This window comes from Neolamprologus brichardi, chromosome 15 (genome assembly GCF_056152115.1).
Source record: "Neolamprologus brichardi isolate AB-2024 chromosome 15, ASM5615211v1, whole genome shotgun sequence".
Classification (NCBI taxonomy): Eukaryota; Metazoa; Chordata; class Actinopteri; order Cichliformes; family Cichlidae; genus Neolamprologus; species Neolamprologus brichardi.
In genome coordinates this window covers 14,531,766-14,544,718 of record NC_142118.1, presented here as the reverse complement: position 1 = coordinate 14,544,718, position 12,953 = coordinate 14,531,766, and the positions used below count along the sequence as shown (strand labels likewise).

General features: G+C 43.7%; 1 protein-coding gene across 5 annotated transcripts in view; it reads left to right on the top strand.

Annotated features, from left to right (window-relative positions):
- Positions 1-2,680: 2,680 nt before the first annotated feature.
- Positions 2,681-12,953, top strand: part of gphnb (gephyrin b) — a 108,845-nt gene continuing 98,572 nt past the window's right edge. For all 5 annotated transcript variants that reach the window (XM_087851896.1, XM_087851894.1, XM_087851895.1 and 2 more), the window contains exon 1: positions 2,681-2,809. In XM_087851896.1, the coding sequence (XP_087708022.1) occupies positions 2,746-2,809 (64 nt within the window). In that variant the 5' untranslated portion in view covers positions 2,681-2,745. The remainder of the gene's footprint in view (positions 2,810-12,953) is intronic.

Here is a 12,953-nt window from a genome sequence, read left to right as displayed (position 1 = left end):
TATATTAAATGATGAGGTACATCGCCATAAAGTGGTGTTTAACTTTGTGGAACCCTGTAAAACTTGCAGCTGCACGCTTTATCGTGCATGTAACAACTTCAGCCTGCTGTTTTCTTTTTAGGAATGGGGGCAGGCTTGGGATCATTGGAGTGGAAGTAAAGCTTTATGGCTCTTTGGTGACAACATCCTGCATGTTTTATGGCATTGGAAGTATCTGTTACTTTTTCCAGCCATTTCACCAGTCCAGAGACTTTGGGGAAATTATGAAATCAAAATAACAAAGGGCATTTATGCAGAAATATGTCCTTGTTTGTCTCTGAGGTTGAGTAGGTTATCCTCTTTATGCTGTGTTTGCATTTACAACAGCTAAATTTGCTTTCCGTAGTTTTGTGGGAGATTCCCCTGCCAGAGTCCCCAGCAGCCTAAAGACAGAGTTTAAGTGCCTCTAATGCTGTAAAACATAAACACCCAGAACAAGCGGCTGTCCTCTGGCTGCACCCCTTTCTCTTCTTTCTATCTTGGGAAAACAAGGGGATTCCCTGCGCTCACCACAAAGATGAGGATGCATATGTTTACGGCTCTCTCTGTCTACCGAGGCTCCGCTTTTTATTGTGATGGATGGTGAGGCAAAAGGGGAGAGCGATGGCCCTTGCCTCCCCGTCACCTAGCCATGAACAGCGAGCAGCTCGACCGACAGTGAGGTAATTACACCATCATTATAACACGCACTTGTGCACAAGCATACTTATTCGCACACTACATAAACACAGTCCTCTACACACCAGATGGGGACCCCAATGTCTTCAGCCTGATGACTCCCTCCCTCCCCTCCTCTGTACATCTCTCCTCTACTATCTTTTTTTCTCAGTTTCCCTCTCTATGCCAACTAGGGAATTCCAGCCTTCCAGGAAAGCTTGCCAGCTCTGGACCACAGAGTGTGTCTGCGAATATTTGTGTATGTGTGTGTGAGAGAGCAAGAGAAAGAGAGAGGCACCGTCTGTTTGCATTGTATGTGCACATATGCACAGTTCATCTGGGCATGCTAATCCTCACTATTAACAATTGGTAAGTATTTAACACTGGTCTCTCATTGACAAGCTGACAGATGTGTGAGCTTTTGTGATGCTGTGCTGGAGGGAAGAATATCGGACAACTGTATTATTGCACTTTACCTTATAATATAAAGCACCTAGAGGCAACTGCTGTTGTGATGTGACGCTATATAAATAAAATTTCATTGAATTAAATCGAATTGAACATGTTTTTCAACGTTTCTAAAAGAAAGTCTAAAAAGCATTGGCTCTTTCTTTTTTTCTCCTCCCTTTTTTCTCTGTGTGTTGGTATACTACGTTGTTTTGTCTGTGAATCTTGGGTGTGGCCTTCTCCAGACCCTCGCTTCATTCAGGTTCTCATCACTCTTCTGTAAATCGTACCACCTCTTTGACGTATTCATTTCAAAGAAGACTATTTCCAGTGCTTTGCATTTTGGGGTAAATAGTTGGGAATTTGTCTGTCAGTAATAATAAAATGATTGCACCAGTTTTATTTGTATATTGTATATGTAAGGTTTTTGACTGTGTGCATAGTTTTTTTGTTTTGTTTTGTTTTCTTGTTTTTTAAAGAAAAAGTACATGGCCTTAATAAATGTGAATTTGAAGAGAGAGAAAAACAGGACAGGGAGCATTTAGCTCGGACAGGTTAGCTGGTATCCAGCTGAGGTATGTATAGTGCAGGGCAACAGTGCACAACAGGACATCAAACTTCCAGGGAAGATCAGTAAGGCATTCAATACGCCCTTAAATGTCTTGTTTCATGTCCTTGTCAGAGCACCCCTGATGCTTTGCTGTGTAACAGATGAGTAAGAAAAGAGTGGAAATTGTGCCATGCACTTGGTTGGGTCATTGGACAGGAATATGGCAACACTGATAAAAAAAATCTAGAGGAGCTGTCTCATTTCTTCCCCCTTTAGTGTGCTCATATACCTGGTCTGATGAATTATGATAGATTCTCAACCCCCACCCCAATGAGAATAAACAAGAGAAATTATACACCATGGAAGCATGAGGCCAGTCTATAAATAGCAGCGGTGCTTTTTTGCCCGGGGATGTAGTTGCATTTTTACAGGTCAGACTGTGATCTCCTCTTAAGCCTTTGCATTGAGACACAGCCGCAACATCTCTAGAGTGTTGACCTTGCTGTTTGAGGGCCCCACTTTAATCTAATAAAGCAGGTGGCATCTTAAAAAGGAAGAGCTGGACGGAGGAAGGGGCTTAATTGGGTTTTCAGATCGTAGAAGGGATGCTGTTATTAATCACGTTTTAGGGTCCATGAAGCCTTCCTAGCTCCGAAGGATGCATGACATATAAACTAAGTGACGTCTGCAGACGTAACTACTGTTAATCAGTCTCCCTAAAAGCCTTCGCAGAAAATAATGGTCTCCATAAGAAATAATCTAGGATCCACACTACAACCGTGGCTGGCGGCCAGCAGAGTGATGTGTGCGGTTTAAACGGCCCCCGCATCCTGCCCGCTTATCTGTAGGTGTCCCGATGATCGCTCGGCGTTCTACTCCTCTCGTCTATTTTTTTTTTTTTTTTTTTTTTTTTTTTGCTGTATCCCAACCCTCCTCCAGAGCTTCCTCCTCCTCCTCTTCCTCCTCCTCCCCTCCCTCTCCCGACTAAGTTCGATGCGATCGGCTCTGGGCCCTGCCGTGAGTTCTCGGTGCGGGCGACAGCGCTGCTGAACATGGCGTCAGACGGGATGATTTTAACGAACCACGACCACCAAATCCGGGTCGGAGTCTTGACAGGTAAACGCAGAAATGTCCATCGCCCGTTTCATCTTTCGCTCATGTTTCTGTGAATTCATTTCCGCCGGCTGTCGGCCCGGTTCTTCATACGTGTCGGCTGGCTTTGCTTGGCGGCGGCGGCGGCTCTCAGTCTCTCACTGATTTTTTTTCCAGCCTCTTGAAGGCGATGCTGATTTAAAGCCGGGTCTTGGGGTTTTTTCCCCCCCTCTCTCCTCTCTTACCGGTATGCATGACAACCGGTGCTAATGTGGTAAATGTGGGCTCTGCATTGGCGTGTGTAGATTTCTTGTCGAGCCGTTTTCCCTGCTGCTGCTGATGCTGAAGAAGAAGAAGCGCTCAGTTTGTGCATTGAATAATTCATGCCCCTATCTGCTTGTCAAAGCTGAGAATTACAGCTGACCGTGTGTTGTGTCGATACTGAAGATGCTCAGCCTCTATGTTGCATTACGGGCACCCAACTGACCACAGCATTTTTTTAAGTGCTGCTCACGACAGTTGCTGAAGGTGGATGTGGTGGTGATGATGATGAGCGCATCTTTGGCCTATTTAGAGCAGTGGCTGATGTGAGAAATTCAGTGAAATGAGTGTTAGACGGCTCACTGGGGGTTATTTTGTGAATGGCATTGCCGACCGAGAAGTTTGGGCTGTGTGATAACAGCTCTGGCTCGGTTTGGTAGGGCTGAACACACCGGTGAATCCTGACATTCCTCTGAACGCAGAGCGATGACGGCGCGTCTCTCGCTTACCAACACTGGAAACGTTCTACGTTTAGATGCGATGTGAGGCTATGAGACGGCGGATGGTGTTGGATCTTGTCGCCGCCGGCCTTCATTTTACCCATATCTGTCACGCGCGCGCGCGTGTGTGTGTGTTAGACTGCTGCTTTGTCATGTTTCAAATCGGTAAAGCATAAGGCGAGGCGAAAATCAGCAGTTGTGGTCATGATCGGAAAGTAAATGAAACAGATTTGCTTTTTTTAGTGATATGGAGCGAGGGAGGGAGGGATGGAGACGATATCGGTGCTGGTAGTGGGAGCATGATAAAGGCTGTGCAAAGGAATACCCCCCCTCCACCCCCTCCAACCTTACCCCCTCACCCCCTCCCTTTCCCTCTCTCTTCCTCTCCGTGTCCATGAGGCTGGATCGATCAATATTTCATGAAAAGCCGTGATCTCTCTCACACACATACGGTATTCCTCCGTATGGAAATCCAGTACGGAGGAGGTAGTAGGCGGTTTGCAGCGATGGAGGAATGACTGTGTAGACCCTCTGCTGAAATCTGCCAGGGAAACCCCCTCCATCACCAACAACAACACCACCACCACAACCACTCGTCTCCATCTCCATCCCTCCTCCTCCTCTCCCTCCTTCTCTCCTAGCGCTGGAGGAAAGAGGCAACGCGCTGTCCGTGGTGCTGAAATCCAAGCGTCACTCACAAATCAGTGCGGTACTGACCCTACCACAGTAAATACTGCATGAGGTAGATACAGCCGGGAATGTAGCGGAGGATAAACGCATCCCAAGCCACTTTGATTTCTCTTCTTATCTACATCATCGTTTTTGGGCTGTATGATGGGGAGTTCCAAAGAGAAATAGTCATCAGCTGATGAGGATTTGGCATTAAAATTGGAAGTAAGCTTTTCTTGTGGATTCTGATTATGTTGGTGGCTGTTAGGTGGCTTATGTTCATCACCAACAGGAGGTCAAAGGATACTCATCCCTTTTTCATTTTTTTTAAACTGACATTAAGGCCCACGCCACATTAGAGGCGGTTAATTTCTGTGTGTGTCATCAGTCACTTAAATCCCCAACTGTATCCCCAGCAAACTGACAGATTGCCAGTTTGATCCTGCTGTGCAGTGTTGACAATTCCCGCATACATATGCCGATGTTGAGACGCACAGAGACACAACCGACAGCTTATTTGTCTTTTTGATGTATTTGTGTGTGCATATGGAAAAGGAAGGCTCGCACTGTCAGGTGAAACAAAGTATCAAAGGCGTGAGGGGAAAATCCTGCAGGAAATGGTGCACAATGGCATTAAGTTCCCATGTTGTACCTGACCCCTGGTCTTTTAAGACTCTAATCATGCTAGGATTACTACAATAACCTCTGCGTGTTTTGTTTTGGGTGGGGTTTTTTTCTCCTTTTGGGGAATTTACTGAGAGATGATGTATTTTGACAGCAAAAAAAACCTCCCCTGCTGTGATGCCAGAAAGAAGCAAAGCATTCAGGTTGACTGAATCTCTCTTACAACTCAGAACCTTGTTGCTAAGCCTCAGTCTTCTACATCGACAGTGTTCATTCCGAGTCTGCTATGGTATGGGCCGTGTGTGTGAGCAGAATGCTAATGGAGTCTTGAGCGTTGCTCAATCTCCTTTTCTGCCAGGGTCAAAGGTCACCCGTCCACTCCTGCATTCAGTCACCAGGGAGCAGATGAGACCTTGGCTCACCCTCCTCCATCACTTAGCCCCACATCTCTTTAGACAGGTGACAGAGCCCAGGGGACATCTCTGTTTAGACCCTGGACACCGTGCAGGAGCGGTGAGCTGGCATCTCCAAGTGTGTGTGTGTGTGTGTGTGTGTATTAGAGAGAAAGAGAGAGAGAGAGGGGGAGAGATAATGTATGTATTTTGTTGAATGTTTGAAGAAGAGGTGGGGTTTATTTGTGAGGAGAGGGAGGTAGAAAACTGGATAATTGGGGTGAACATGCTGTCACTTGTCAAAGATATCGCATTGAAAATATGAGCTTTGTTAGGAGTGGATGAAAGCTTCTCACGCTGAGCTCAACCTTTGTGCGTGCTTGTATCATTTTTTTGCGTCTACCTGTATGTAAGTGCTTGTGTGGTTGTGTATTTTTATGCATGATTGCTCAGTGGCTACTTTCGAACTGTCTGTGTTTCTTCCACTTTACCGTGAATTTTAATTGTCCTATGCCTCCCACCCTGGGCCTGCCTCAGGGTCTGAGCACTCATCTACACACTCACTTCCTGTGAGTGTGTACTTGTTTGTTGCATATGCATTTGCGTACTCCATTCAAACACTCACATGTCATATATTTCTTGCTAAATTAGTGGTCTGACTTGGCATGATGTATATTATGCATTTACAAAATGTACTTTGTATAAAAATATTGCAAAGATTTTGACTATTCTATGACATCTTGCCTTGTGAGGTCCAGGTTCGCTAATACTAACTACATGATCATTTGCACTCCAGTTTTTGTCTGAATTGTGTGTGTATGTGTGTGTCCTTTGCACGCACAGTATGTGCATTTGCATGTGACTCCGCTTTGCTCTTCATCTTTGTGTAGTAATACCAAGCTCTGGCTGGGAAACACAGCTTCCAAATCCCCCCAGCCCCAAATATAGCCACTGTATGCATACCTCCCATGATCACGCACACTGAGAGAGTGTGTAAGAGAGAGACTGCGTGAGAAAGAGAGAGTGAGAGCAGCAAAAGGCATTCAGTGGCTTTTAATCTGTGCAAAGCTGGCACGTATGTGTGGGACCATACAGTATTATTACACGGCAGCGCCCCGTGCAAACGCCACGGATGCTCTTGGATGTGTGGCTTGATTCGCAGCCCACTGAAAACTCCATTGATGGTGGATGTTGTGTGTGGGTTAATGCTAGCCTTTCCTCAAAGAGACTTGGACACAACCTCACCACCAAGCTTCCGACGAAGAGCCGAGGCAGGAAAGCTCCACTGTGCGACAGTCAGCACATGTTTTTCCCTCTCCGATCTCCTTGTACCCCTTTCTCGGTCTTGTTTCCACCTCCCCACCCCACACATATTTAGGCTCAGGGACATGTGGGCATCTCTCCAAACTTACATGTCTATCAGAAAGACATGAACTGACAGCAGGCAAGCTTGCCAAAACAACCACATTTAGATCACGCTCTCCATTCCTCTCTTAAGTAGAACTAATTCTGTGAATCTCATCAGAATGAATGAATGAAGCATTTACCACCATCCTTTTTTTTTAATCATATGAAGTCTGCATTTTATTACTGAGTTAAAGACCCAACATGCTGTCCTAGAAATGAGACAGAGCAACAAAAAAAAAAAAGAAATAGGAGAGTAAAATAATTATTTTTTGAACATATATGTATTTCCCCTGCTTATTGAATAGTGCCCCAAAATTTTCAACCACAAAAATCTTGCATTAGTTCCCTTCGGCCTTAATGTATTTTGCTCGTGTGCAAGTGTGCAGGCTCACGGGATTGCAGAGATGTAAGTGTACCTTCTTGTGTGTGTACTTGTCTGGCTGCAGATGGGATAATAACTATTTAATCAGCTTTTCCACATAATTTAATCTCTGGAGTTTATCCCAAACTCACCTTAACAACTTAGGTGCTAAAGAGGCTCTCAAGAGTAACAGGAGTCAAGTCAGCAAGAGGTGGAGCAGCTTGCCAGCGTACCTTGACCAAAATGCTATCGGGTGTCACCAAACAACACGGGTGTGTGCCAAATAATGGAGCAATTTCCTCTTAGTGTCTATTTATGACACAACAAAGCAAAGTGCAGTTTTTGGCATTGTGGCCATTCCCATCTTGGGCTTTTTTTTTAAAGCCAACGGTGACAGCATTTAGACAATATGGTCATTATTATTGCTGCATTAATTGGCAAGCTACAGGGAGGTTGGCAAACTGCATCCATAAATTGTAGGATTGAATCACACAGATACCTGATAATTAGTGTTAAATAACATATAAATAAAAATGTACAAGTTGGCAAACCAAAACAAGGAACACATGTTCTGCATGGTCTGTTTTTACAATTAACTGCAAGCCCTGTAATTCATCTTTCATTAAGTGCAGCAGCAGCACTCCCAGTATGGCCTAGAGGTCCAGTTCCATGTCTGAATTAGGGGAGGTGAAGGGCAGCAATGCTAAGTTACTAATGAAATACTAGAAATGAACTAAAGGCAACAACACCACAAACATGGTTGAGAGGTTCAGCTCAGTCATTCGCCAAACAGATATCGGCTACAGCTGCAATCAGAAGCTGTTTCTTATTTATGGCCTAATGAAATTAACATTAAATAAGGGAGAATTTATCAATAGATACCAAATCCATTTTTATACCAGGCTGTAAACTATTCATGTAGACATATTTTATGCTCTAAAGCCATTTTAATATTGTAATCTATGGGGATTGACTTGGTTTTGGAGCCAAGTGGCGATTCCAGGAACTGCAATGTTTTTGGCACATACGTGTTGGTTTTATTTTTCCTCCCCCAGGGGCTGTTGCTTTGTTGCAAACAAGCAAATGGACATTTTTTTGCTGGTGGGAAGCCATTGTGGGATTACCTTATGGCTTCAACCGTTAAACAAACAAGAGCCAGGAGACTGATCAGTATTGTCTGCAAATGTTAAATGAAATAGAATCTTAAAGAAAGCTTTTGGCTTCTTGTAGAGTGTGCATGTTCTCCTCAAGCCTGTGGATTTTCAGCAGGTGCTCAGGCTTCCTCCCACAGTCTGATGAGATGAAGGTTAGGTTAACCTAATCTGCCCGTAGGTGTAAAGGTGTGTGATCTGTGTTTGACTGGCGACCTATCCACAATGGACACCAATTGTCACTAAGGAAGGATGTAAAATGATAGTGCGTGGCGGTACTGGATGGATAAGTGATATGGGATATGTAGTTTAGCCTATTTTTATATGAAAAAAATGTGATATAAGACAGATTTAAATCGAAATTTGCATCCTTTTCCGTTAAACTCTTTGCTTTTTAATGACAGCACTATGTACTGAAAGAAGCAAATAACTGTTTACACACTTCTCTGGTTGTCTGTACAGTTAACAGCAGTACAATCTTTCAATATGAAAGATGTTCTCAAACTCATTGTAGCTGTTGTAGTGTCGTGTTTTCTTCATGTGGCCAGTTATCCATAGGCAATGGCAAAAAATGCACAACTACACTACAAAGCAAGCTCAAAAAAGTCATTGCTAACTCCCTCGTGACCACCAGCCTGTCATTGATCCCATTAGCATCACAAGATTATTATTATTCCTTCCCATTTTCCACTTCGCTGACGCTTAGACAGGCAAACGTAATATCCTGACAAAGCTGACATCATGACAGGATAACAAAAACACAAAATAAATGTTAACACTCGGTTCTCTGGTGATATAAAGATACGTGGTTTGAATGGGAATCAGTGAGCCCCAGGCGTGTGTCTACCCACTAGCATGATTTTATTCCTCCTTTTTCCTGTTTTGACCCTACTCTTTGTGTCTGCGTACGGTTGAATCATCTCTGAGTTGTTACTGGAGTGATCCCTTGCAATGATATGTGGGCATCTGTTCAACAATATGCTAGTCTGAGAGGGATACACTTGGAACACAAGCGCTAAATCGGGAAAAAAAAAATGAGCATATACTTGTTCCTGCTGCTTATTTCTCATCTGATTGCAGTATTTTTAGATCATTTCTGAGCCAAATCTGAGGGATTTCTTTGTATTTATTTAGACTTTGGTGGTTGTTGCCTGCATCATCACTGATGCGTAGGCTTCCAGCAGGCTGTCAAACTGGAAATGTTCGTCATGTTACAATCCCGTAGGCATGGAAGGCAAAGTGGTGCCGTTGTTAAAACGCAGGCATGCACCTTAATGGTTCCTCTGTGGACTCTACATCTATCTGAGCCCTTTAATTGCATGTGGTCAGACAAGGATTTGTCTTTTGTATGGGTGCAGCTCATACTGTAGCAGTAGGTAATACACAGACTGACCCTTTTCTCACTCGTTCTCTCTCTCTCTCTCTCTCTCTCTCTCACTCGCTCTCTCTCTGCATCAAATACACATACACACACAGCTGTCACAGCGGACAGCAGTAAGGCAGGCAGACCACATGACCAGAATAGACAATACGGGATCAGGGACACGAACACAGAATGAGAATTAAGTCTTCACTGCAAAGGAATTATTTTCAGCATCTAGTAGTGGGGATTGCAGGGTGTGCTGGGCCGGGAGGGGGGTGACTCCCCTCTACTCTCCTGTCCTCCCCTCTCCATTGCACACACCCCTCACTCTCTCTGGCTTTCTCTCTTTCTCTGTCTCTGTTTTCATAGCCCATGGAAATGATTCTCCCTTACTCTAAATAGTCTTCAGTTGGAATTGCGAGTTAGAACAAGAGGCAGACTGTATTGGCGGGGTCTCCTCCGCTTATGTAGGCTCTTGTCAACTCTCCAGAGAAGAGCTCCGTCGGAGCTGCCTGGAAAGCCATTCCCAGACTAAACGCGTAGGTGTAGGAAAGTTGGTTGGTTCCCACTCCCTCTAGGCATAAAGCAGTGCTACAGTCTGTCATTCATTTGACGCGATAAGCAGTTTAGACAAGAAAAGGACATTTGTGCTTGGTATTTTTAGAATGAAGGATTTGGAATTGTTAGCTTTGTGATAGTCTGGCTACCTGTACATGGTGTACCTCTCCTCTTGCGCAGTGTAGGTTGGCATAGGTATTATCCCACCACCTGTGACCCTAGGCAGTTAAGAAAATAGGTGAATGGAGCTTTTTAGTCGAAGCACTTAACTTGAAATGATTGATGATAAACAGGAAAGACTATCCTGACTGACATGATATCTCTATGGCATCTGTGTGATGTTTTCTTGCCAACACATGCATGATGTCACTCTCCTGTTCCACCACATCCCAAAGGTGCTCTGCCGACTGTGGGAGCCATTTGAGTGCATAGAACTCATAGAGATTTTTTGAGCTTTGTGACATGATGTATTATCCTGCTGGAAGGAGACTTCATGAAGATGGTGATCACAGTGTGGGCATAAAGGGACGTGATCAGAAACAACGGCATTATGCCACCACCACCAGTTTGAATTGTTGTGACAAGGTCGAATAGCGCCATGCTTTCATGTTCTTTATACCAAATTCTGACCCTAACATCTGAATATGGCTACAGAGATCGAGACAAGGCAACATTTCTCCAGTCTTCTGTTGTCCAGTTTTGTGAATCATAGCCTCGTGATTTAGGTTCCTGTTCTTAGCTGACCAACCCAGTGTGGTCTGCTGCCGCTGTAGCCCATCTGCTTCAAAGTTCAGTGTGTTGCACATTCAGAGATACTCATCTTCATCTCTTGGTTCCAGCAAGTGTTTATTTGAGCTGCTTTGCCTTCCTACCAACTTGTGCCATTCTCCTCTGACTCGAGGATCAACCCTGAGAGCTGTCGCTCACTAGATATTTTCTCCTTTACAGAAGGGGTTTGGTAAACCTCGAAGAGTGTTGTGTGGGGAAATCCCAACAGATCAGCTATTTCTGATGATGCCACATTCAAAGTCACTTAAATCACCCTTCTACTCCGGTCTGATGTTCAGTTTGAACTTCAGCAGGTTGTCTTGACCATGTCTACATGCCTAAATCAATGAGCTGCTTCCACCTGATTGGCTGATTAGATATTTCCATAAAAGAACAGTTGAACAGGTGTACCTGATAAAATTTATTACAATTAGTTCTTAGCTACAAATTTCTAAAAAGGCATCATAAGTTCATGAGCTATTACCAGATCTCTTGACTGAAATTATTATGTTATTATTATCAATATGATAGACATTTGCATACAGTTGCTTTAGTAAGTATTTGCATTTCGTTTAAACCAATTAAAAACAATTCAAACCTTTTGCCCCAGTGACAAAAAATAAACTGAAAACTGATTGCCCTTGAGATGACTCTAGACCTTGATTGGAGCTCAGCTGTGGCAAACGTAATTAATTAAATGTAATTTTTGAAGGCACGCCCCCTTTCTATAAGGTCCCACAATTTATACTGTGCACCAGGACAAAAACAAGCCATGAAGTCAAAGGAACTCTCTGAGTGTCTATGAAATATGTAGCAGTGAGCAAACGTCTAAAATCCACTTCGAAACGTCTGAGTGCTCACTCAGTGGCCTCAATAGGAAGAAGTTTGGGACCACTGGGACTGCAGCTGTCCAGCTAAACTGAGTAACTGAGCACAACCGAGACTGAACTCGTTTGCTCAAGCCGGTGTCTTTTCTCTGGGAGGTCACCACAAAGCTCATGGCCACTGAGTTCCAGGATTGATGTCCTCTGCAGAGGTAAGAGAAGCACCTGGCCTAAAATCCAACCATCTCAGGAGCACTCCATCAATTTTATGAAGGAGCATTTAGAGGAAAGCCACTCTTGACAGGCATTCCTCATCACCTGTTTAGTGCAGACTTTTCCAGAAAAATGTAGTGGCACCAATCATGCTATGGTGTTGCTTCTCAGGGTCAAAGGCAGGGAGATCAGAAATGAGAATGGAGGAATCGAGCCCAGTGTTATTCCCACCAATGCCTTGCTATTAACGTTTTGAAGAAGTTATTTACCATTTGTTTTACTTTAGTGCAGTGTAAGAGTCTCTACTGCATTTATGTAATTTAAGATCTATTGGTTTTTGTTCTCACTACAAAGATTTTCACCTATTTCACCTGAAATGGCTTGGATCAAAGTACAGAGTAAGTACTGCAATTACTCTACTTTTTCTGTCTTCTTTTCCAAGAGAGGTTTTTCACTTTGACAACAATGTAATTTGACCTTTGGAGAAAGAGACAGATAGGGTTAATTGTTGTAAAAAAATTAAACAAAAACAACAACAACAGCAAAATAAATAATCCATTTACCATCAGGAGATATATCCCATGCCCTTTAAAATTATCAGAAGCAAAGTTATTGTTAAATAATTGTTTATTATATGTATTATATGTTTATATGTTTCCAAGAACGCTAAAGTTTTGAGATGAAGGACACTTCTGGGCTGTCTACAGACAGCAAGGGGTGCCCCCCTCCTTTGCTCAGGTCCGTCTTCTGCGATGACCTGTGCGAGGAGAGAAGCTGCTGAGTGATGGAGATAGAGATGGAGATAAAAGATAGAGTGGTGGTTTTAACTGATGAGTTACTCTTAATGCTGGATCCTCTGTCTTGGCTTGAGCTGTTAATTAGGGCTGGAGGAAGCAAAAGATAAACGATGATGGAAAAAGAACGAAGGGGAAAAGCATCAGTGGCCTCCATGTGCTGAGATGCCACCATGCGACTTTATCATTCCTGATCTAACAGGCGTCTGAAACATATACTTCCACCATGTTTTACTCTGAGGACAAGGTCAGATCGCCTGTATCTAAGATTTGTTGCAGACTG